Genomic DNA, 26540 nt, shown 5'->3' with positions numbered 1-26540 from the left:
CCTTAATACATTGTATAAATCACTTACCTGCATTACTCGTCTTCTTTTGTAACATACAGCTTTACATACAGCTATAATGATGATGATTACGACAAGTATAACACAGAGCAAACTCATGGTAATTATTAAGGGCTTCAGATAACCTCTTCCAGTTCCTGAAATGATAGAAAACAACAATCTAGAATACAAAATATTCATCTGTTTGCAATAAACATTAAAATGCTAAACTTTTCCTGTTTTCAACCCTACTAACTATATTAATTCATATAATCCTCATTTGGAAAGGAACACACCGGTACTTAGGTACAGTATATGCATGTAATGCTCCAGGATGAACTTTTTGGACTGATTTACTATGTAGGCACTAAATTGCACCTACTGTATAGCAACCAATCACATCTTTTCTTCCTTTTTCTAACTAGCAGTGGACTGATTGATTACTGACTGACTGTTATGGGCAACTATACAAGTGCTATTCAGCGCATATGGTTAGGGTCGGACTAGGGGTTAAGGGACCCACACCCCCCAGGTGCCCCCACCGTGCCCCCCTAACCTCTCTTCAGGGGCCCCTGTCACCCGCCAATGTCCTCCCCTGAGCTTGCATAAGTGCAACGCGTCAGGGAAGGGGCACCGGTGGTCGGGGGAGAGGCAACACATCAGTTCCCAGATGCAGCTATTTGCCGCCCATGTTAACCAGTGGGTTGCTGCCACCTGAGGTAATATTCTCACCTTGCCTAATGTAGCAACACCTGACAAGGGGCAAATGGCAGTTGGCGCAGGTATTTATTCACTGACACTCTCCTGTAGAGCAACACAGTAATGTTCCGGTACTCTTTAGAAAGGCTGGGAACATTTTAGTAGCCATTTTAGTGAGAAGCCTAGTGTCACACTATGGCACCAACCAGAAAACCTTAATAACAAGTAGCTCAAGTCTATAAGAAAATATTTTATTCATAATAATGCCCACATGCAGTCAAATAACACCAGAAGTTAAATGGCCAAGGACTAATACCCACCATTTGTAAAAATAAAACATAGATAAACAGTACTTGTAAATGAAACAAACATGTGAAGCTGTTATGAATGTTATAATATAAATGTGTATATAAAACTTTACATTTCTTAAAGGGATACTGTCATGATTTGTTTGGGATTCTAACTTCTCGACGAATTTTTTCACGCTTGCGCTACTTTTTTGCACGCCCGCGAGATTTTTCTCTCGTGAAAAATTCGGAAAGGCTCTGACGCTGTTGGTTTGGTATGAAAATTTTGTGACTTCCGGATCCCCAATACGATATTATCGTAACTATTATGATTTTTTCATAAGCGTTTTCAGGATATTTGCGATCTTCAGAAATTTTTGTTTCCAATCCGAATTTTTCCCATTTCGGGATTCGAACTCGTGTTTTGATAACCCCCTTAGTGCCCCTAAGGTGTGTTTACATAGCAAATAATTCCCTCTGCCATTTAACATTTTATTCTTGAACCAACAAATGTATTTGTAGCTGTAATATTGGTGTGTAGGCGCCATCTCAGTGCATTGTGCCTGAGTCTGAGCTTTCAGAAGGAGCCAGTAAAGTGTGACTGAAGGCACTGTGGCACCCTGGGAAATAAAGAATATGGCTAGCCCCATGTGACATTTCTAAATTAAATATAAACAAATTTATATGGTTTTAAATGGAGAAGCTCTATTAACTTATGCATTTTGAAAAAAACATGTTTTCCCATGACAGTATTCCTTGAAAGTATGGCACACACAGGCAGCATAGGGCAGGCAGAGTATGGCACACACAGGCAGCATAGGGAAGGCAGAGTATGGCACACACAGGCAGCATAGGGTAGGCAGAGCATGGCACACACAGGCAGCATAGGGAAGACAGAGAATGGCACACACAGGCAGCATAGGGAAGGCAGAGTATGGCACAAACAGGCAGCATAGGGTAGGCAGAGCATGGCACACACAGGCAGCATAGGGAAGGCAGAGCATGGCCCACACAGGCAGCATAGGGCAGGCAGAGTATGGCGCACACAGGCAGCATAGGGCAGGCAGAGTATGGCGCACACAGGCAGCATAGGGCAGGCAGAGTATGGCACACACAGGCAGGGTAGGGCAGGCAGAGTATGGCACATACAGGCAGGGTAGGGCAGGCAGAGTATGGCACATACAGGCAGCATAGGGCAGACAGAGTATGGCACACAGGCAGCATAGGGCAGGCAGAGTATGGCACACACAGGCAGCATAGGGCAGGCAGAGTATGGCACACAGGCAGTATAGGGCAGGCAGAGCATGGCACACACAGGCAGGATAGGGCAGGCAGGGTATGGCACACACAGGCAGCATAGGGCAGGCAGTGTATGGCACACACACTCAACGTAGGGCAGGCAGAGTATGGCACACACAGGCAGCATAGGGCAGGCAGAGTAGCTGGCACTGGTCCTACAGTTAGTCTGAGGTGTGAATAGGTGAACAATGTGGGTGCTTACTACCGTGTTTCCCTGAAAATAAGACACTGTCTTATATTTTTTTTAAGCTCCAAAATATGCACTAGGTCTTATTTTCAGGGGATGTCTTATTTTTCCATGAAGAAGAATACAGTACACATTTATTCCATCGTTTAGGCGAGATTTATCGCCCAGCCCTAGGTGGGCGTCTTATTTTCGGGGGTGCCTTATTTTCCGAGGGGGGTGAAAAATCGGGGGGGTGCCTTACTTTCGGAGGATGTCCTATTTTCGGAGAAACAGGGTATCTGACTCAAGACAAAATACAGATCAGCACCAGAGGCTATGGAAAATAAACAAATAACAGAACCTAGCACAACACTCAGTACAAACTCCAGGGTGTTACAACACAATTTTGTGTGTGTCCAGAACCAAAGAAAGTCTATATGCAGATTTTTTTGTGTGCTATTTTGATTACCATGGAAATGAACATTTGCAATACAAAGAGATGGATTCTGACGGTGTCTCTCTCTCTCATTTGTTTCACCTGTGCGTCCACAACCGGAAGTGATGTCACGCATCATCGTGACATCACTTCTGGTTGTGGCAGAGAAAGGGAGACGCCGGCAGAATCCATCTCTTTGTATTGCAAAGGTTCATTTCCATGATCTGCATCATAACACTAGAGAAAATGACTATTTGATTTGAACTCAGAAGTGGGATTTATGTAAGTGCAGTAAGTTTTATGTTTTTTTTTTAAATAAAGGCAAATTACACTATGGGTGCTGCCCTTGCATTTTAATGTCTTTGCAGAAAAAAAGGAGGACCCTGAAGTCGGTACTGATATGCTGTTTTGAAATCAGGAATCTTGTAAATTGCTAATCCCACAGGAGAGTGGAGAAGCCACATCCTGAGATTTGTTGTTTGAAGAGAGCACTATAGCACTTTGCTTTATATCATTTTATACCAAGAGGAAGTACTAACACTTGGCAATAATCACTACAGCAGTTTAAAAACACACAGAAAAATCTGCTTTCTATGGTTCTGGACACACACAGAATTGTATTTGTACCTAGTGTTAATATTGCGCTAGGTTCTATTATTTGTTTTTTTTTCCATAGCCTATGGCGCTGATCTGTATTTGGTCTTAAGTTGGTGATCCAGTGGAGGAATTGTGAAACAGATCGACAAAGGCAAAATTCCAAGGGTTTACTTTCTCTTTAATCTTGTTGGACAGCACTGATTTAAATTGATATACATTAATTAAACATTCAGTTTGTTAGTGCTGTGCCCCCCATACATACCTTCTGTCTGTGCCTCCCCACATGGATATAAAGGGACGGATGTGCTGTTCCTGTGAGCAGGATTCTGTACCCAGCAGGTAAATTCTGCCCCCAATGCCTTATCCTTCAGTGATACAGTGATTGTGCTGCCATTGGCATATAGTCTGTCAGTGCCAGTATCTCTGTAGGTCCAACTGTAGGACAGGGTTGGTGAGTTTGATGGGACAGAACAATGAAGATGGCAGAGATCAGTGGAATTTCCATCTAATGTCTTCTCTATTACTGGTGTAGGGATGGGGAGAGGCTCTGTAATTAGAAGCATATCAAACTTTAAAAATACATTAATTAAATAATGGTTGTACATCATTCTAATGCTGTGTAGCTTGTTGTAAGAACCTCCTGGCCATTGCGTGTAATTTGACAAAAATACTTGGTGTGTAAGCCATATCCAGCTCATAACCAAAGGGTGGTCTCTGCTTCTTTATTTCCTAAGTATGCCTGTCAGAACCAGTGAGGCCAAGTGGGCCACAAGCCTCCCCCTGATTTTTATTTTTTCATGTTACTGCTCCAGATAACCTAACAGGAGGTAAGGCATCAGTGGTGGCTATAAAGGAAAACTATACCCCCAACAATGTAGGACTCTATAAAAATATATTGCATAAACAGCTCATATGTAAAACCCTGCTTCATCTAAATAAACCATTTTCATATAAATATACTTTTTTTTAGTAGTATGTGCCATTGGGTAATCCTAAATAGGAAATTGCCATTTTAATAATTAAGGGCCAGAGTTCTGCCTTTTGCTCCCACACTACTTCCTGTTACAGTTAGAGCTGCATCACTTCCTGTCAGCTGATCTCTGAGGGAGCACACAGCCCATCACTAAATGGCGGCTCAAGGGAAAGAATGTAAAAGGGCAATATTTACTGATATATATATTCCAGTTTGGCGAGATTCTTTAATAGGCCACTTAACATAATATAAACTATCTGTTGGTTACGTATTCATTCTGGGGGTATAGTTTCGCTTCAAATCATGGCACATCGGTAAACTAAATGGAGAGTGGTATTTGGATCAGTGAGTATTTATAATTATTCCTTCATCACATTGGCAAACATTTGCTTTGCTTCACTCAGTTTTGCTGTAAGATCTTGGGCATATAGACTTTCTACATAGTTGTGATGTGCAGATAATTCAAAATTGGAGCACATCTAGTACACACATAATCATTGCATAAACTGAGTGAAGCAATTTCAAAATAGTGTCATAAGGTACTATAGCATTCTGAACGAGTCATTGAATTTTGTTCCAATTACTAGCAGCCTTGTGTTTAAACCTATTCAATTGAATCCATTGTGGATGACCCATGAAATGTCTAACATACTACTTAGGGTTATAAAAAAGGGTTGCTTTGTTAATTCTTTCCATACAAGTATTATATGTGTCCCTATGTGAGTTCTGAAAGCTCCTCGAAGAACAATAGGCCTGTGTGTGCCATACTCTGCCTGCCCTATGCTGCCTGTGTGTGCCATACTCTGCCTGCCCTATGCTGCCTGTGTGCACCATACTCTGCCTGCCCTATGCTGCCTGTGTGCACCATACTCTGCCTGCCCTATGCTGCCTGTGTGTGCCATACTCTGCCTGGTCTACTTTGCCTGTGTGTGCCATACTCTGCCTGCCCTATGCTGCCTGTATGTGTCATACTCTACCTGCCCTACACTGCCTGTGTGTGCCATACTCTGTCTGCCCTATGCTGCCTGTATGTGCCATACTCTGCCTGCCCTACCCTGCCTGTGTGTGCCATATTCTGCCTGCCCTACTCTGCCTGCCCAATGTTGCCTGTGTGTGCCATACTTTGCCTGCCCTATGCTGCCTGTGTGTGCCATACTCTGCCTGCCCTATGCTGCCTGTGTGTGCCATACTCTGCCTGCCCTATGCTGCCTGTGTGTGCCATACTCTGCCTGCCCTATGCTGCCTGTTGTGCTTTACTTTACCTGCCCTATGTTGCCTGTGTGTGCCATACTCTGCCTTCCCTATGCTGCATGTGTCTGCCATACTCTGCCTGCCCTATGCTGCCTGTATGTGCCATACTCTGCCTGCCCTATGCTGCCTGTGTGTGCCATACTCTGCCTGCCCTGTGCTGCCTGTCTGTTCTAACTTTGCCTTCCCTATGCTGCCTGTGTGTTCCATACTCTGTCTGCCCTACTTTTCCTGTGTGTGCCATACTTTGCCTGTGTGTGCCATACACTGCCTGCCCTACGTTGCCTGTATGTGCCATACTCGGCCTGCCCTATGCTGCCTGTATGTGCCATACTCTGCCTGCCCTATGCTGCCTGTGTGTGCCATACTCTGCCTGTATGTGCACTACTCTGCCTGCCCTATGCTGCCTGTGTGTTCCATACTCTGCCTGCCCTATGCTGCCTGTGTGTGCCATACTCTGCCTTCCCTATGCTGTCTGTGTGTGCCATACTCTGCCTGCCCTGTACTGCCTGTGTGTGCCATACCCTGCCTGCCCTATGTTGCCTGTGCGTGCCATACCCTGCCTGCCCTATGCTGCCTGTGTGTGCCATACTCTGCCTGCCTATGCTGCCAGTGAGAGGTGAACCTGGCAGGGATTTGTTGTGGGAGTTTGTTAGCAGTTGGAAGCAGTCATTATATGGTCCCTAAGGTGTGTAATTATATGCTGGGGGTTGCTGTGCTATCTACGGGGAGGAGGAGGCATATGGATTTAAGGGTGTGTACATATATACAAATACGTAAGTCCTAACAATGGGCCAGAGGTTAGAGGCAGGCAGCAAACACAAGTCCGTACAGCAGGCAGAGGGTCAGGAATGGCAGCAAGCAGAGTCTGGTAAACGGGATGAGGTCAGGGGCAGGCTGAAGACAGAGAGTAATTGTAGATGTCTGGCAACCCAGAATAGGGGCCTTAGTGATGGGGGGGGGGGTGTTTCTTTAAAGAGAGGATTCCCATTCTACAAGCAGTGTCTGTCAGCAGATCTGGCTGGGTGAGTCCATAGAGTATTGCTCATATTCTTTGTTAAAATTTAAATTTAATTTTTAGGGTAACTGAGAACACTTTCCCATGTTTCTCTGTCTGTGACATCATCCAGAATGGGGAGAAACCCAATTGGCTGGATGCCCCAGTGCACTGGGGAGAGAAAGGTGAACCTAGGTTTGGAGACAAAAATCAGGGGCGGGCCCAGCAGCTTATAAAGGGAGCCCCTGTTGTTTTGCCAGCTTTTGGAAGAGGGATCCAGAGGGAGTAGCCAGTACCAATTGTGTGAGTTCAGACTGCAAAGAGAAAAGTCTGCTGGACTGCTGGTGATTACAGAGTCCTCTGTGGAATCTCCGTGTGTCCCCTGGTGAAGGGAGGTATTGCTTGCTTGCCTGCTACATGGGAGCAGCCACCTTTCCAAAGGGGAAAGTACTCTGGGGCAGGTAGCACTACCTGGGGCTACTTAAAGGAGAAAGAAAGGTAAAAACTAAGTAAGCTTCATCAGAAAGGTCTATGTAAATACAGCCATAAGCACTCACAGAAACACTGCACTGACTTCTCTGTCAAAAGATTTCTTGCGTCTGTAATTCATGTGCCAGAGACACACAGCTCTCTCCTCTCTCCCCTCTTCAGCTCCCCCCTCCCTCAAGAATGCTAAGAACTCACTCCCCCCCTTAGGAATGTGGATCTGAGCCAATCAGCAGGAAGCTGACTCGGGGGGGGGGGAATTCACAAAAGTGGAGAGAGCCCTTTTTAGGAGTAAAAGTGATGGAAAAACTGGTGGAAAACACTTTCTCCAGATTCACAAACAGAAATCCGCCTAAATTCCGACTCAACCGCCACTTTTCCATTTTTTGGAAAGAAAGACAGTTTACAGACACTTTTGTGAATTTGTCATTTAAACTACATTTATACGTAATTTTAACGACATTTTTTCCAGAAATTTTTTCCAACATTTTCAAAATGGAGTAAAGCTCAGTGTAACTCTGTTAAATCAATTCTAAGCTCTTCTGTTTTTGTTTGGTTTCCCCCAGTCTCCATTTCACACCTAAGGTAGGGGCCCATTGGGGGATCAGTAACATATTAATGGGGATTAGCAGCCTATTGTTAGGGGACAAGTATCTGTTTGACCCTAGAACAATAGGTGCAAAAAGCTTCATTAACATTTTATAAACAAGTAAAACACTGATTAAAAAAGTTCAATTTATATCTTATATATAAAAAGTTTTTACCTCACATTTGCATGATTATGCTAGTTTTAGCTTAATGAATGAGGCAATAATAACATTTTGAGTGAATATATTGTAAACATTTTTATTAAAAGGAAAAGTAAAGCCTCCCAGGCAAATTTTTAGTTTTAGCAGCTGCAGTGTCCCCTCTTTAATCACTTCACTAACATTTGCCCCAACTTATCTGTGCCCCCATAGCCTGCCCAGAACTACAAAGCTGCCTGACAGCATTGGCCCCACCTGTTCCCAGCAGCCATCTTGGGGATCAGCAAACAGCACATACACACTGGCACCCAAACTGGGATATTGGGGTACAGGGTTGGACGGCCCAACAGGGCACTGGATAAAAACCCAGTGAGCCCTAGTCCTGTTGGACCTCTATTCACCGGGCATGTTGGTGTGGGGGCCAGATTGCTGCTGCCCAGTAATGAGTAGGGGATAGAGAAGAAGGTATTTAGACCCTTAAATCTTGTTACAGAAGTGGAATTACACAGATATATAGGAAACCATTAGAAAGCCCAGATTGGCCTGAAAAAAATGATGTATAGTTTCCCTGGGCAAAGTAAAATTACCCCTCAGGAAATGCCCCCATAATGAAAGGACAACTGGCAGATGAAATGCCAAACCCTGCTGGTAAAATCCTTCCCCCAAGGCTCCTGTAGCTGTGGGACTGGGTTTGGTGGCACCGACACATTTACTAACAGCTAAAGGCAAATTCATAAACAAAATGTCAGGAAAATGACAAAATCTGAAAACTTTACAATGAGCACAGACACACATATAGTCAAAGCACACCAGCTTGGACCTGTTAAAATTGACCTTTATTTAATTTACTTTAAAATCATGTGCTTAAAATACACAAATTTTAGGGAAAAAAGGAAAGACTAAAACAAAAATTAACCTTATGTCTGTTCGGGATTTCTATCAGCTCATCTATCAGTTTTGTAGCGGGCGACTAATCTCCCCGTGTGCCAGAGCCCTAAACGCAGACGCGCGTTTCGCAATCAAGCTTTTTCAAGGCGGGTCTAGTCAAGTAAATTAAATAAAGGTCAATTTTAACAGGTCCAAGCTGGTGTGCCTTGACTATACAGTATGTGTGTCTGTGCTCATTGTAAATTATACTAATTGTATACATACAAGTGCACCCAGGTGTTTAACTATAGTGCAAGGTTAACTTCACTAAAAATCTGAAAACTGTCTGCTTAAAAGACAAATTCACAAAAGTGGAGATAGAGGTTTGTGAATTAGGTGGAAAATCCCACAAATCTATCCTCACTTTTATTTTGTCTCAATATCACCACTTTTGTGAATTCCCCCCATAGTCTTACTAACTGAGCATGTACACTTGGTCTTGGAGCAGGAGTGAGGCATTATGGGAACTTTCTTTACACAGCTCAGCGTTTTTTCTTCCTGTTTGGCTTCTGATCATCTGAATGGGAGAAATATGGGGAGACTTAAGGGCACTATTGAGACAACTGAAGGTATGCCTGCAGCTTGGGATTAACTCTTTATTAGCCTTTCCTTCTACTTTAAGAGCTCTTGGGGAAGGAAATGAACTGAATAAAAGGGTTGTGGTCTATCCGGATCCAAGTTGGGACTGGGCACCTAAAGGGACTGTGCTAGGAGTGGATAGACTGCAATGGCTCATCAGGGCAGGATAATCAGTTTTATAATCATAATAATTTATATATATATATATATATATATATATATATATATATATATATATATAAAATTATATATACATATATCATTTATAATCATCGGTTTTATAAAACTATCCTTGCTGCAAAGTGTGTGCTAATTATTTTTCCAAGTGGAAATCCCCTTGAGCTGTGCTCCTCAGTGTCCACTAGGGGGAGGCACTGCACTAAAATCCCAGTTCCCAGTATATTTCACATTTGCAAAGAAAACTAAATTTCCTGTTTAACCAAATGTAGGGAACTGGTAAATTGTGCACTTTCTCACTGGTAGTGCCCTAGTTATATGGACAGCAATGAAGGGTCCTCAATGTAATGGGAAGTAAGTCCCTGTTCCTGGGTCATAGCATGACCTTTTGCAGTTCCACAGTTTGGCCATAAGGTGGCACTGTGGTGTAGTATAAAAGGCCGAGCAGCCATGAGGCTAGAGGCCATTTTGGTGTGAGCAGGTGGGGAGATATTGTGGAACCTGGGTGTAGGTAGGCCCAGACAGAATAGGCAGCTCCTGTAATAGATCACACTAGGGAGCAGATTTATTAAAATGTGAGTTTAGAGCTTAATACATAAAAACCCACCCACGTTCTATTCATTCCTGTGGGATTTTGAGAAGTGTAGTTATCACCATTTGATAAATACATATCTAAAAATCCAATAAGGTTTTGCAGAGGGATTATTATGTCGGGTATAATACTGCCCAGAGTAGGGTTACCAGTGTACAGACCTAGGGTTAGATAGTGATCACCCAGGTTCCACTGGAAGCATATACCTGAAAGCTGGGAGTTAACCAGTTGTGCCCTGTGGGGAGAGAGGGATACAACACATAACTATCTGGCCTCCATATCAAGCGAGGGTTCACCCCTAAGGGAATAAGTCTCATCCCAGATGAAACGGGGTGTGGTTTGTGGTAAACAGAGAATCTAATGTACCATAAGCTTACACACAGCCCAAACTGAGTGTGCCATGAAAGGGTTATATGTTGTTTCCTGCTATTTTATTATTTTTCCTGATTGCTTATGTTATTACATTCACTGTCACCACTGTAATACTCAGTGTAGTGAGATGTTATTCTTCAGTTGCTGCATAAGTAAATATACCTTCTAAAGAATTCCTGGCACCCATTACTTTCCATTTTAATTTATACCATAACCTTTCTGATAATCCTCTCAGTACAGAGGGCCCAGCCCTGAGTGAGTCCCTGGTGTGGCCTTATACTGTCATAATAGTGCTACATAGTGTTTATCCTTAGCACTTGGGTCCTAATGTGTCTATATAAGATCCCTTCATAAGCTATTTATTCTCTGTGTAACACAGATGCACACACACACACAGTCACTTACCCAACACGGTGAGATTATAAGAAATGCCTCTCATTTTTCCATTAATAAGACATTGTGCAGTGAAGATCCCAGAATCCTCCATTCTCAGCTCCCTGATCAGTAATGCGGTGCCACTGTTAGACCCTTCCAGCCGGTTGGGGAAATAATTCTCATTCTCTCTGATAAACTTCTGGTCTATGAATTCAGCCAGGAGTATTATTTTCCCATTGACATGAAACATCCATGAGACTCTATCAATGGGATGTGTGAGAGTCAGAGGGCACAGCAGTGTGACAGTCTCCCCTACACGGCCAGTCACTGGGAGAGGGACGTCTCCTCCTCCTCCTCCTTCTCCTGCAACACATAGAAGTAGGGAATGAGCAGCAGGAACACTCAGCATGTTGGTTAGTTTTTGGGTGGGATTTATCCTTGATGGGAGTACAAAGTGTTGTTATATAGCAGGGGTGGGCAAACTTTTTGGCTCACGGGCCACATTTACTCACTCCCGGGCCGGACCGGGCCAGGGCGGGCCCCCTTCTCTCTTTAATTCCGGCACGCCAATGACACCAAGTCTCGCGTGATGAGACTTGGCGTCGTCGGCGGGCCGGATTAAAAAGGCAAAGGGGCCGGATGTGGCCCGCGGGCCGTAGTTTGCCCACCCCTGTTATATAGTGTAATATATGTTAAAGGAAAAGTAACACAAAAAATTTTTAACTAAAAAATCTATTCTACCCTCCCCCAATAATTGCCCTATCCTGAAAACCATTTGTTATTTTGAATGCTTTAGAAGAAAATACCTGTAAAAAACTTGGCTTCCTGTCATTTGAACAAAGGCGATACGGCAATGCCAGGGATAGTATCAGGAGATGTTTGAACTGTGCGGTGATCGATTGATAGAGCCTAGCCTGACTTCTGTATAGGAAAGAGTCAGGCTAGGCTCGATCAATCGATCACCGCATAGTTGATGCATCTCCCGATACTTTTCCCGGCATGCTGTATCGCCTTTGTTCAAATGACAGGAAGCCAAGTTTTTTACAGGTATTTTCTTCTAAAGCATTCAAAATAACAAATGGTTTTCAGGATAGGGCAATTATTGGGGGAGGGTAGAATAGATTTTTTAGATAAAAATTTTTAGTGTTACTTTTCCTTTAAATATTTGTAGCATTTACCCTCACTAGTGACTTTAACTGCTTGTCACTCAAGGGCGAAGGCATATGTTGGGATTAGTCACCGCATCTTTTAATTAAGCTAGTCGCGGCAACTTTTCGCCCATAGACTATAATGGGTGTTGCTGCAACTAATTGCTCATGCATTTTAGCTGCGCAGATTGACTAATTGCCCCGTATGTCTTCGCCCTAACCCTGGTCAACACTTCACTTCTTTTAAAATTGCACTGTCCTGGAATAGTACAATATGGCAGAGTTGGGGGCTACCAGCTTTATCCTTGTTCCCAGTAATCCCTCACACTAGTCGAGGCTTGGTGCATGAACAGAAAGTTTAGGGCTGTGCATACACCAAGCCTGGCCCAGTGTGGAGGATTTTGGGGAAGAAGGAAACTGGCACTCACCATATGTTTCAACAGTGAACAGTTATTTATCCAGCTTTCCCCACTGTGAACAAGAAAGCTGGCTGAATTATTCTCACTATTCGCACACATGTGGTGTGTGTCTGGCCTCTTTCTTTGAGTATGTCGATATACCACCCAAAGAATAAAAAATACATATTTTTTTGCATACTATAAGATACAGTTATTCTTAGCAACTTCTGAAAATATTTCTAAACGTAATTGCAATTACAAGCAGGTTTTTCTCTGTTGCAATTACCTCCAGTCCTTCTCCATTCCAGCTAACAGATTTATTATAGTTACTGTCAGTGGCCAACCTCAGGGTTGCTGTCATGTATCGGTGAAAATACAAATTACACCCCAAATATCCCCCTAACTAGCCTTCAGACTGGGCCCCCTTAGCTCTGTAGGGACCCATAGGGTGATATGTCCCTATGGCTTTAAACCCTACTATTTCCTATATGTTCTTGTTACTGGGCAAAGACCCATGTATCTAGTTTGATATTAGCATTCTGTGCCTTATTGGTTCATAGTTAGACCACTCCCTTTGCACTCTAATATAGTGCTTAGCAAAGGGGTGGGTCTTCCTCTTTGGCTGCATCTGTTGACTCAGGTGGAAGTTCCACTGAGCCTGGGATCAACAGGGTCCCAGTAAGCCATCTACCCTAGAGAAATATCTGACTCTAGTGAAGTCGGGGAACAGGGACCGCGTGAATGAGGATTAACAAGAATCAGGATAATATATTTCATTGCACTTTCTAGGAAAGTGAGATAGTTAGTCTGGTTAGAAAGAGCAGTTTCTGGCTCCAACCAGGAGAGATTAACCGGAAGTATCCTTCCCCTTGGATATTTCCACGTAGCGAAAACCCATCTTGTGTGTTAGGTTCCTATGTAACCCATGCTCTAAAGACAATCTAGCTGGTATTGCCTGTTTTCACAGCAAAATAGGGGTTACAGCTCATAACAAGGTTACAGATATATAGAAACATTGGGGTAACAGTCACCTTGCTATAGTTCCAGGGTTACCCAGGGCACAAATAAGCACTCACCCCAAATCCCCCCCTAACTGGCCTTCAGGCTGGGCCCCCTTAGCCCATAACAAGGTTACAGATATATAGAAACATTGGGGTAACAGTCACCCTGCTATAGTTCCAGGGGTACCCAGGGCACAAATAAGCACTCACCCCAAATCCCCCCCTAACTGGCCTTCATGCTGGGCCCCCTTAGCCCATAACAAGGTTACAGATATATAGAAACATTGGGGTAACAGTCACCCTGCTATAGTTCCAGGGGTACCCAGGGCACAAATAAGCACTCACCCCAAATCCCCCCCCTAACTGGCCTTCAGGCTGGGCCCCCTTAGCCCATAACAAGGTTACAGATATATAGAAACATTGGGGTAACAGGCACCCTGAAAAAGGGAAAGTTGTGCTCAACCACTAAATTGTAAACCATTAGGCGGGGGTGCAATGAGGCTGTGACCACAAAATACATATAAACAACCGCAAAAATTCCTCTGCACTCACCCATTATCAATATGTAGAAACAGGACATTAGGACATTTCTGTGCATTCAGCTACTAAGAAATGCCTTCCCTCCCCACCTCAAAAAGAGAGATTGTTTGTCCGTACATTGCAATATACTTCAAGCTGGCCAACTACGTCAAAGTCATCCCTTCTGGCCATTGGGGTAACAGTCACCCTGCTATAGTTCCAGGGGTACCCAGGGCACAAATAAGCACTCACCCCAAATCTCCCCCTAACTGGCCTTCAGGCTGGGCCCCCTTAGCCCATAACAAGGTTACAGATATATAGAAACATTGGGGTAACAGTCACCCTGATATAGTTCCAGGGGTACCCAGGGCACAAATAAGCACTCACCCCAAATCCCCCCTAACTGGCCTTCAGGCTGGGCCCCCTTAGCCCATAACAAGGTTACAGATATATAGAAACATTGGGGTAACAGTCACCCTGCTATAGTTCCAGGGGTACCCAGGGCACAAATAAGCACTCACCCCAAATCCCCCCTAACTGGCCTTCAGGCTGGGCCCCCTTAGCCCATAACAAGGTTACAGATATATAGAAACATTGGGGTAACAGTCACCCTGCTATAGTTCCAGGGGTACCCAGGGCACAAATAAGCACTCACACCAAATCCCCCCTAACTGGCCTTCAGGCTGGGCCCCCTTAGCTCATAACAAGGTTACAGATATATAGAAACATTGGGTTAACAGTCACCCTGCGTGAGTGGTACTGGTACGGGGGCTCCACCCTAACTGCCTTACACCCCTAGAGTGGTACTGGTACGGGTGCTCCACCCTAACTGCCTTACACCCCTAGAGTGGTACTGGTACGGGGGCTCAACCCTAACTGCCTTACACCCCTAGAGTGGTACTGGTACGGGGGCCCAACACTAACTGCCTTACACCCCTAGAGTGGTACTGGTACGGGGGCTCAACACTAACTGCCTTACACCCCTAGAGTGGTACTGGTACGGGGGCTCAACACTAACTGCCTTACACCCCTAGAGTGGTACTGGTACGGGGGCTCAACACTAACTGCCTTACACCCCTAGAGTGGTACTGGTACGGGGGCTCAGCCCTAACTGCCTTACACCCCTAGAGTGGTACTGGTACGGGGGCCCAACCCTAACTGCCTTACACCCCTAGAGTGGTACTGGTATGGGGGCCCAACCCTAACTGTCTTACAACCCTAGAGTGGTACTGGTATGGGGGCTCCACCCTAACTGCCTTACACCCCTAGAGTGGTACTGGTACGGGTGCTCCACCCTAACTGCCTTACACCCCTAGAGTGGTACTGGTACGGGGGCTCAACCCTAACTGCCTTACACCCCTAGAGTGGTACTGGTACGGGGGCCCAACACTAACTGCCTTACACCCCTAGAGTGGTACTGGTACGGGGGCTCAACACTAACTGCCTTACACCCCTAGAGTGGTACTGGTACGGGGGCTCAACACTAACTGCCTTACACCCCTAGAGTGGTACTGGTACGGGGGCCCAACACTAACTGCCTTACACCCCTAGAGTGGTACTGGTACGGGGGCTCAGCCCTAACTGCCTTACACCCCTAGAGTGGTACTGGTACGGGGGCCCAACCCTAACTGCCTTACACCCCTAGAGTGGTACTGGTATGGGGGCCCAAACCTAACTGTCTTACACCCCTAGAGTGGTACTGGTACGGGGGCTCAACACTAACTGCCTTACACCCCTAGAGTGGTACTGGTACGGGGGCTCAACACTAACTGCCTTACACCCCTAGAGTGGTACTGGTACGGGGGCCCAACACTAACTGCCTTACACCCCTAGAGTGGTACTGGTACGGGGGCTCAGCCCTAACTGCCTTACACCCCTAGAGTGGTACTGGTACGGGGGCCCAACCCTAACTGCCTTACACCCCTAGAGTGGTACTGGTATGGGGGCCCAAACCTAACTGTCTTACACCCCTAGAGTGTACTATAAAGGGAGCTACACCTGCCCCTATCTAATGCCTCATTCACGGGGCCCTGTTCCCCTGACTATAACTAGGCCTGGGCCCTGGGCTCCCAGCAACACCCATCCTGTTCCTAAGGTGGAAGCAAACAGGAAGATGCCACTCCTTTCCCAGCACTATACCAAAGTGAGGCAGGAAGTGGTCACATACCTTCTAGCCAATAGCACACATATGTTACTGAACTCACTTAGATACATTCCCTTCTGCCCAGCAACTAAGGGAACTGAACCTGTAGGGATTTAAAGCCATAGGGGCCATTTAACCCTTTGGGTCCCTACATATTGCTTCCAGCATATTCAGAAAAATTATTTACATTCTGCACTAAAAATAAGCAATTCTTCTCTCTGACCAGTCCATGTTGCTAACCTTCCCCATTGCCAGCCCCCACGTTTCCTCTCCTGGATCTCAAGTTTTATTACATCCCCCATTACATTAATGTTACCTTTCTATGTTGGCTTTATGTAACATAGTGGCAAACCAAAATCCTTGGCAATAAATAGCCCATTAGCAATTCCAAAAGGACTGATATGTGGGATTTATACAGGAACTGCTCACAGTGTGTGTTGTGCAGACTATTTACTGTATCTGTGGTGCATCCTTGTGCGCTAAGTATGAGCGAGAAACCATAATAATGACCCTGGCAAGCTATCTTTCATATACAGTCTTCAGTGTGTGTAATAAATTCTATGAGTTTATTATAAAGAATACCAATAATGCTGTTTTCTATCTGGTTGCTAGGGTTCAAATTATCTTAGCAACCAGGCATTGATTTGAATGAAAGGCTGTAAAATGTATAAGAGAGGGCCTGAATAGAAATATATTATATGAAACAATACCCTCTGACAGCATCTAACTGGCTTTCACATGCTGGGGAACAGTATATACAAAAGCAACTCAGTGTGGAATTCAGATATCCTTTACTTCATATCATAAACACATATAATTCAGTAGTGACTGGCCTGTCTACTTAAGCATCAAAAAAATTACAAATACAATAAAAATACACATAAAAAACATATAAAATTTATGGACCACTCAATTAAAAAATTGTATATAGTAAAACTAACAATATAAAAACGGTTTTGGCCCCAACAAAGTTGAGATTCACAAATGATATAAATGATATGTTTTTTAAAAACACATGTGGGATGTTTGCATGCACCCGGTGTGTCAATTGTAAATTTCTAACCAGAACCAAATGTGTACAGAAGGGTGATGGGAATCCCATGATAAGGTCTCTATATAACTGTCAGTCTAAGCAGGTGATATATATGATTGAATGCCCATGGAAATTGACAGATAGCAGCAAGACAGATATACAGATGGGGAACATAGGGGGCTATTAAGAGAGCAGTGGTAAATTTCAATGCGGGTGTTAAGCCGCCATTTATATATAGGCACTATGTATTGGTGCATGATGGGAAATTGGAAGGGAGCACAGTAGTTATTTTAGATGGGATTCATTGTGCTTTTAAAGCAAAGGGAGGTGATCTTACCAATCTGTTATTACAATAAGAACAACAGTAAATATATGAATTTCATACCGTGAAGCCCTTTGGCTTAAATGTAGAATTGGTACCTTTTTGAAATGTTTGTTCAAGGATTGTTGAAATGATGATTTTTCTCCTTTTTCTTGCTTTTGGAACTCTTTTTGCTGGACATATTGTTCCTTATAATGGTTTTCTATGTACCATCTTTTTTTAATGCAACTTTCCCTTTAAGAATGAATAATGAATTTGTTCCCAAGTGTATGGAGGAACCAATTAAAGAGCAATGGAGAGGATATAAGGACAGATATGAGTTGCCAGAATATGGTTGCCTGATGAAGCTATAACAGCGAAACGCTTAGCAACGATATGTATATATTTGGACCAATATATTAAAAATATTGTGTTGTATTTATGGAGCTCTCAGTGGAACACACACACTAGCGTGGAACAAAGCGCCATCTTGAAAGGTCTGGGAGGAGTGAGAGCGGCAGCGCGAAGGAGCGAGGAACTAAGTGTGGGCGAAGGAAAGCACGGAATTGAGCGGTTTGGGTGAGATCTTTCTGATACCCCATAATTGTTGTAAAGTTGGGGGACAACTCTCTGTCACTAAGTAAGAGAGAGTAACACACTCCAACAGATGGTACCTCCATATTATCGCACTGCATAAGGAGGAGGTTGTTGAACTACAACTGTGCACTAGTGGTAAATTATCATTTATTATCATAATATATGGGAGCTTTATGAAAACATTATTATTGATGATTAAAACTGCACCATCTTTACCAGACCTTTTCTGTATAACACAGGATAGATGGCAGATGAAGATTATGTACTCACCACAGGTTGTCAGGTATAATGTCAATACGACAAAGAGAAGTTCCATGAATTTCACCATGTTGTTTGTCAGATTCTCCAGGTGTAATAATTCCATAAATATAATACCCCCCTACTCTTAATTACTAAGCTATCCTGTACAGGCAAAGTAGAAACTAAAGACTGCATTTGTAATAAAGCGTATCAGTGAGCTCTATAAGCAAAGGCAAATATTATAATAGTTTGACTTCCTTCTCCGACACACAAAGAGTGAATAAACTCAGCCCAGCAAGTTCTCTCAGTAAACAGAATCAGGGATTCGAAACTAGAAAGGAGGGAGGGGCTTTGAGATAAAAAAGGAAATTGTTGAAATGTTTACAGTTACATAGTTACATAGGGTTGAAAAAAGACCAGAGTCCATCAAGTTCAACCCTTCCAAGTAAACCCAGCACCCACAACCCACACCAACCAATCTATACACTCACATACATAAACTGTATATCCAACCGCTAATACTAACTGTAGATATTAGTATCACAATAGCCTTGGATATTCTGATTGTTCAAGAACTCATCCAGGCCCCTCTTATAGGCATTAACAGAATCTGCCATTACCCCATCACTAGGAAGGGCATTCCCCAACCTCACTGCCCTCACCGTGAGGAACCCCCTACCCAACATCCCCCGGCAGGGCATTCCCCAACCCCCTCACTGCCCTCACCGTGAGGAACCCCCTACCCAACATCCCCCGGCAGGGCATTCCCCAACCCCCTCACTGCCCTCACCGTGAGGAACCCCCTACCCAACATCCCCCGGCAGGGCATTCCCCAACCCCCTCACTGCCCTCACCGTGAGGAACCCCCTACCCAACATCCCCGGCAGGGCATTCCCCAACCTCCTCACTGCCCTCACCGTGAGGAACCCCCTACCCAACATCCCCCGGCAGGGCATTCCCCAACCCCCTCACCGTGAGGAACCCCCTACCCAACATCCCCCGGCAGGGCATTCCCCAACCCCCTCACTGCCCTCACCATGAGGAACCCCCTACCCAACATCCCCCGGCAGGGCATTCCCCAACCCCCTCACTGCCCTCACCGTGAGGAACCCCCTACCCAACATCCCCCGGCAGGGCATTCCCCAACCTCACTGCCCTCACCGTGAGGAACTCCCTACCCAACATCCCCCGGCAGGGCATTCCCCAACCCCCTCACTGCCCTCACCGTGAGGAACCCCCTACCCAACATCCCCCGGCAGGGCATTCCCCAACCCCCTCACTGCCCTCACCGTGAGGAACCCCCTACCCAACATCCCCCGGCAGGGCATTCCCCAACCTCAATGCCCTCACCGTGAGGAACCCCCTACCCAACATCCCCCGGCAGGGCATTCCCCAACCCCCTCACTGCCCTCACCGTGAGGAACCCCCTACCCAACATCCCCCGGCAGGGCATTCCCCAACCCCCTCACTGCCCTCACCGTGAGGAACCCCCTACCCAACATCCCCCGGCAGGGCATTCCCCAACCCCCTCACTGCCCTCACCGTGAGGAACCCCCTACACTGCTTCAAATGGTTTATGCATTTTTAACCAGTGACAAACAGGTAATTGTTGCCCCTCTACTAAGCAGTGAATCTGGCATGGTGCACCATTGGGCGTCAAGATATTTCCTTATCTGTCCAGAAGCAGGAGGGCATAATATTACTGTATAAAGAAAGACTTGCTGTATTACCTTGCAGTCCCATCTGCCATCAGTGGGGGCAACAGGGACTGCAAGTTAATACGGCAAGTCTTTATTTATGCAGTAATATTATGCCCTCCTGCAGTTGGAACTTTAATTACCTAAAGCCTGAAGAAGGCCCTGACATTGTATAGATCAGAATGAAGTCAGAAATCATTTGAATTTGCTAATTATTTCCAGGATTACAGGTCCTAAGGAGGACTTTTAATCTATTTTATTATAAGGTAAATATACATGGGCATGTATGGCACCTTGGGGCATTTTGACAGAAGACCCTGCCTATCCAAATAGAAAATCTCTTCTGATGCTAAAAGATTTGCAACATGGTCAGTAGTCATGAGAGAAAATTTTTGGCAGACATGGATTTGCTGCAAAATTCCACATTTTGCCATTGGCGGATTTTCTTGCAGCGAAACAAAATTTGCAGAGTGATGAAAAAAGTTGCCCTCATGTTAATAAAGTTGAGTCTAATACATTGCGGTTGCATAAAAAACTTGCGTGTGTCAATAAGGCTGCGCAATTTCCGCGTTTTGGTAAAACAGTATAAAATGAAACCTTTTTTGCATTAGTGAGGAGAGAGGGTGGGAGAGAAAATTCTCCCAGAAGACAGGGCCAGGGTCACATAAGATAATAGGCCAGGCAATTTACAGGATTAAAGGACTCTTCCTGTATTAACACTCATGTTTATTTGTGGATTTTGAGGGTCCCCAGAAAGTACCCTCCCTTTACCTGGCAATCTTACAGAAAATATAAAATGTATTAATAATAATACTTTTACAATACATAAAAATTTCTTTATCACTTGGAACCTCTAAACAAATAAAAAATCAGAAGGTGCTCCACACCCACATGAGATACTGTATATACAGTCCAATATGAACATTAATAAAGGCCTCCCTTAGTGTGGCATTAGCTTAATCCATAAAAAAGACCTCAAATATATCACAAAGGAATGCATCCATTGCTGATCATTTAAGAATTAAGTTATTTAAACTCCAGGGCCGGATTTCCAATCTGGGAGCCCCAAGGCTGCCCCTGGTCATTGCCCCCACCCCCCACGAGAGTGCGCATGTGCAGAAGGCCACACTTGCATATGTAGCAGTGGGGAGAAGTCCCCATTGCTCCGTGTGGGAGTAAAATTTTAAGACTTTGGTGAGTCGGGGCAGCATGCTGCCCCCAAATTTGTGCCACCCTGGGCCCGGGCCTTTGTGGTCTCTCCACAAATCCAGGCCTGTTAAATGCACTCCCTTTACCTCAGATTCTTTGCAACAGGCTTGCAGTCAGGAGCTGCCCCTTAATTTTTTTATTTAAGGGAGGTGGCAGTTAGCTAAGCATCAGGTAACACAGACTTAGTTGGCGGCCTGAGCCTTATGGCCTCCTTTCCTTATTTCCCCTGTACTGGGGCATCATTTTTTTCTCTAAATGGAGGATTATAGGTTTCAGAGCAGCTGCCTTTCTCACAAGTCTTTTCCAAGGTTGAGGAAATTTTTTTTAAAAAAGGGCCTTTCAAGCCAGGGCACAGAGGTAATGCTCAGGATACAAGCTTAATTTCCAGAGTCAACATTTGGGGCAGATTTATCAAAATGTGAGTTTAGAACTAAATAAATAAAAACTCTCCATGTTTGTTTAATTCCTAGGGAAAATAACTTCTAAAAATTCTGGGATTTTTAGAAGCTTATTTATCAAATGGTGAGTTCTAAGTTTCATCCATTGATAAATACGCTTCTGAAAATCCCATAGGAATGAGTAGAACATGAGTGAGTTTTTATTAATTAGGCTCTAAACTCACATTTTGATAAATCTGCCCCTTGGAGCAAATTGGTAAGTTTGCAAGTTTGTCTATTCTGTGGGTTGTGCAAATGCAGTGCTTGTTGGAGTAGACACCAGTTGCAGGTAATTAGGTAATTACTGGGCAGGGCAGTATTCAGCTGTAGGTAATGGGGCAGTTAGATCCCCTCCCTTTCTCATTCCTTGCTGTTAGGATGAAGCCCCAGGAGTATGAGGTGAGGGTCTCTGGGTTACACTTATGTTCTGGTGCCTCAAGCTGCTGTTATTTCCTTCCATACTGCTTTTCTCATACAGAGTTGGGCTAGGCTTTTTAGGCTAGGGAACTGGTGTCTGCAATATGTATATGTAACCTGGTTCAGCCAGCGTGTCCATTGGGATATGTGCCAGCCTGGAATGGGCAATGTTAGGGTACCTGACCACAGACTGTAAGTGTAGGGACTTGTGGGAGCCCTCCTGCCGGGACAAAGACGTGCACGGGAACAAGAAGGACACAACAACAATGGAAGTTCAAACTTGTTCAGTTTATTCTTACATGATCATAGCTTTTATACCCCTTGTGTACGTGCAGATACAAAGGAATCATTATAAAAAATAGAGTAGAACCTCATTAGCTTCAAGGATGGCCTTCAAGGATGGCAAATGCGGCACAGGAATTTTAAGGAGGACACAAGGAGTAGAAGAGGCACAGATAAGATTGAGTTGTTTTTCATAAGGTGCAAGCTGTGCAAGGTTACTATTTGGAAAAAAACAACTATTATGGGATGTTCAAACCTTGCTGTTTGCTGTTACAAAATGGAGATACATTTCTAAAATGCCAGCTAGTGAGCCAGTCCCACCAACCTAGATCTTTATGTTGGGTAATGTTGTTAACTAAACCGTGAAGTATGTCAAGCTGTTGGTTAATGGCATGTGTATGATCAGAAAGATTAAAACAGCATAAGCCTTCAAAGTATTCACAACCATGATTATGCTTGAAAAGCAAATAATCGATCGCTGCACGATTTTGTAGTACAGGTATCGGACCCCTTATCCGGAAAACTGTTATCCAGAAAGCTCCGAATTAAGGAAAGCCCGTCTCCCATAGACTCCATTTTAATCAAATAATTCAGATTTTTAAAACTGATTTCCTTTTTCTATGTAGAAATAAAACAGAACCTTGTAATTGATCCCAACTAAGATATAAATAATCCTTATTGGACGCAAAACAATCCTATTGGGTTTAATTAATGTTTTATTGATTTTTTAGTAGACTTAAGGTATTGAGATCCAAATTATGGAAAGACCCCTTATCCGGAATACCCTTGGTCCTGAGCATTCTGGATAATGGGTCCTATACCTGTACAGCTTTTCTAACTTCTCCTAAGTCAGTCAATAGATTTGCAATTGCAATGCTGGTGCCATTAATGCTCTTAACTATGATGCAAACAATTTTATTAATTTGTTTACCCTGATATACAGTCAATCCTGGTACTCCTACCAGTGAAAATCCTAGCGCTATTATTTCAGACTTAGACATTAAGTGTAAGTCTGACTCACAATCTTCTAGTAGGTGTTCATAATCTGTGCCTCTTGGGGTGTTGGGCCTGGGCAGTCCATTAGCTGGAATGTAATTAAACGAGTTGTTCCCACAAGAGAAGAACCAACCTCTGGGCATCAGCAAATGCTTATCTAAACTAGGTGACAAAATGGTATGATTACATGACATAGTTGTGGTGATGTTGGTGCATTGGGAGTTCAGTGTACTGCACACTGGGTGCGAGTCAATACTCTTAGTCAAACGTGCCTGAATGCACACAGGGATTTTGCTAACGTTACAAGTCATGTTATAACATATGCCATGCGGGTAAGTATTGCTCCCATTTACCTACTGAACCTGTCCACTATGACAAGGAGGTATTGATACCCTCCAGTTTCAATGTTTCACTTGCTATGACTTTCCTGTTTACATGACCTACATTTCAGTGTTTCACTTGCTATGACTTTCCTGTTTACATGCCACTGTGAACTGCATAATGAACAGTGGCGCTGCATGTTTCTGAAGACCTATAGTCCCTCCTTTTGACCAGAGACCATTGTCATTGATGGTCAGTCAACATATTATCCTGCCAGTGTGTTAAATCTGCAGATGTGGCATATAATTGTAGCTCATATAAGAGCAAATCATGTGGCAGAGATGGTGGCATGCATAAGGCAGTAATATCAGATGGGGGTTATCAGGACAGGGGTTGGTAGGATGAGCAGCCGCTCATCGCGCGACAGCATCGGCAAAAGTATTGCCGTGAGCTATATGGTCACTGGTGGTAGAGTGCCCATAGCACTTAACTACCACTAGGCTGTGTGGAAGCATAAGGGCTTGTAACAACTTTTCTATATAAGTAGCATGCGCAATAGGATTACCATCAGCACTCGTGAAATATAGAAAGTTGTAGGATAGAATCAGGTAATAGCAATAGAAACCTCAACAGCTACCGTGCAAGCTGCTAACACCCTTAGGCAGGCATGCCTTGCACAGTGGACGGTAGCACCTTAGAGAAGTATGCTATGGGTTTCCGTGAATCTTACAAGTCAGGGGGACGCTGAGTCATACACAGGAGTTCACAGAAGCAACAAGGAAATATTCATTTTCTTAGTTAAAGAGGAGGGTCAAGGTTATACACAGAAAACGTAATAAGATTAACTCCAACTACTACACAGAATTCTTACAAGAACCAAGAAAACCTGTTGCTCAGGAAAACAGGCTGAGGGGGGAAGGGTCAATAAAGGCTTCTGCCTTCCTGTGATTGGCAGGTTGAATTATAAGATTTAACCTCTATCAGTGCTGGAAGAAACCCTAAGAGCTAGCAAATTCTGCATCATAATTGCATACCTCCTAATCATCCCTAATTAGTAACAGGATGGTAACCGTTTCAAAAAGGATGGGCCGTTACCATAGAGTTGGTTTCTTGTGGGTCCATTGCAAATTGTCAGATTCAGAGTCTGGAAGCATGCTCCTTAAAATGCTGTCAAAGAAAGAAGAGCGCCAGCAGATTTACTGCTAAATATTGCTGACAGAAAGAGTCTGCAGCTCATTGGCCCATGTATAGCACCCTCTGACAACTTTTAGTTTTATATTGTTTTATAAACAGACTTGAGAGTGGTAGTATATATATACTATAACCCTGATGGCATGATAATCAGCTGAATTGCACAACACCGTGCATACACTGATGATTAATGCAATCTCAAAGAATGAAGTTTAACAAGCAGAGAGGAATCTTGTGCATTCTTTGTATCCTTTAGCAGAGATACTGGAACAAATTATGATTACATGCAAATATCTGTTCAACATCTAGTTCTAATTAAATATTTAATTTAAATCACCTGCTGAATGTGTGGGCTTGAAAGTGAAAGTATTGTAACAATGATAGCTCCTGTAAACTGTCCCAGACATACAGCAGGGACCCCCGTGAGCTCAATGAACATGGGGGGGGGGGGGGTGAAGCACACTGTAGAATACCACTGACCGGTGCAATTTTTTTTTAGCAAGAACATGTACCAGGGGTCCAAAATTTAGCAATTAAATTCACCAAGCAAATTGTAAAACTTAAATGATTTGCTCTCTCCTTTTACTTTAGTGTGTTTACATTTTTGTGCTAAGGGAACACATGAAAACCAACACCTCAAGTTCAATCTACATGTTAAAGTACTGATTTAAAGGTATTAAAGTGTGCTTTCCTGAAATGTAGATTTGTAGTTGACCTCATTTATGTTTCTTTTCCCAGATGTTCTAGTACTTGCACATTTGTATGTATGTGTGGGTCAGGGCTGTGTGTGTGTGTGAGTGTAGCTGTCTAAGACCAACCATTTGTTACTGGATATATACACCCTATGTTGGAAATGCCTCCCCTACCCCTACATTACCCTTAAGACGTTTCATGTTTTCTAAAATGTAATCACATTCCAGACTTAAGGAACAATGGGGTATGTTAAACATTTTAACCCATTCAGGCCTGGAGTATAACAGCACAGATCAGTTTCATTCATTTTATTAGCAGTTTAAATATAGATTAATAGCTTTAAAATGAAAATCAATACATTTATAATGTAAGCATTTGAGATAAAAGACTTTAACCCTGAAGGACTGTGAAATAGTGACCCATGCACCCCACTATAGGTCAGTGTGTTACACATGGTGTAGGCTGCAGGCAAAAGTGGTGCTGCTGCTTCTATGATGGAGGATGTTATAAAAGCCATACTGCCATTCACAACAGTGCCTCAAGAAATAAACAGACAAGCTGCCCAAAGTGTAGTTGCTTTGCAGTAGTTGGTAAAACAAGGGAAAGTGTTAAATTTTCCAAATTTTTTAGAGAAAGCACTGTGCCTCTAATATCCCTGTCACAAACATCAGAATGCTGGCAGGAGATCCAGTATTTGTCAGAGAGGCGCAGCACATGTGATGTAAATGACTTGTTCCGCACAAGTCGATATCTCCAAAAAATGGCAGACATGGATCTAGATCTATTGGACAGCACCTTCTTTACCCTTGTTTTTTGTGTGTAATCCTGGGGCTCTGCTGCCATGAAGTGAGTTGAGAAACTTGCCTCAGGCAGCAGTGCCTGGAATGTTACCAGGGATGGCAAAAAGCTGCTCCGGGTAATTTAAAAAGCCAAAATTTAGATTTTTTCAACTTTTCTAGTGCAG

At 43.8% G+C, this 26540-nt stretch overlaps 1 protein-coding gene across 2 annotated transcripts in view; it reads right to left on the bottom strand.

The window, feature by feature from the left end:
* The window catches only part of LOC108648296 (CD48 antigen), a 34264-nt gene extending 15501 nt beyond the window's left edge, over positions 1–18763 (bottom strand). The window contains exons 1-4 of one of the 2 annotated variants that reach the window (XM_018096504.2): positions 18364–18763; positions 10984–11316; positions 3744–4028; positions 28–155 (exon numbers count right to left, since the gene is read on the bottom strand). In XM_018096504.2, coding sequence (XP_017951993.2) covers positions 28–155; positions 3744–4028; positions 10984–11316; positions 18364–18457 — 840 coding nt within the window. In that variant the 5' untranslated portion in view covers positions 18458–18763. The remainder of the gene's footprint in view (positions 1–27; positions 156–3743; positions 4029–10983; positions 11317–18363) is intronic. The other variant, XM_031891390.1, reaches the window with a different exon arrangement.
* Positions 18764–26540: the final 7777 nt, after the last annotated feature.

This window comes from Xenopus tropicalis, chromosome 8 (assembly GCF_000004195.4).
Source record: "Xenopus tropicalis strain Nigerian chromosome 8, UCB_Xtro_10.0, whole genome shotgun sequence".
NCBI classification, from domain to species: domain Eukaryota; kingdom Metazoa; phylum Chordata; class Amphibia; order Anura; family Pipidae; genus Xenopus; species Xenopus tropicalis.
This window is presented reverse-complemented; position numbering and strand designations above follow the sequence as displayed.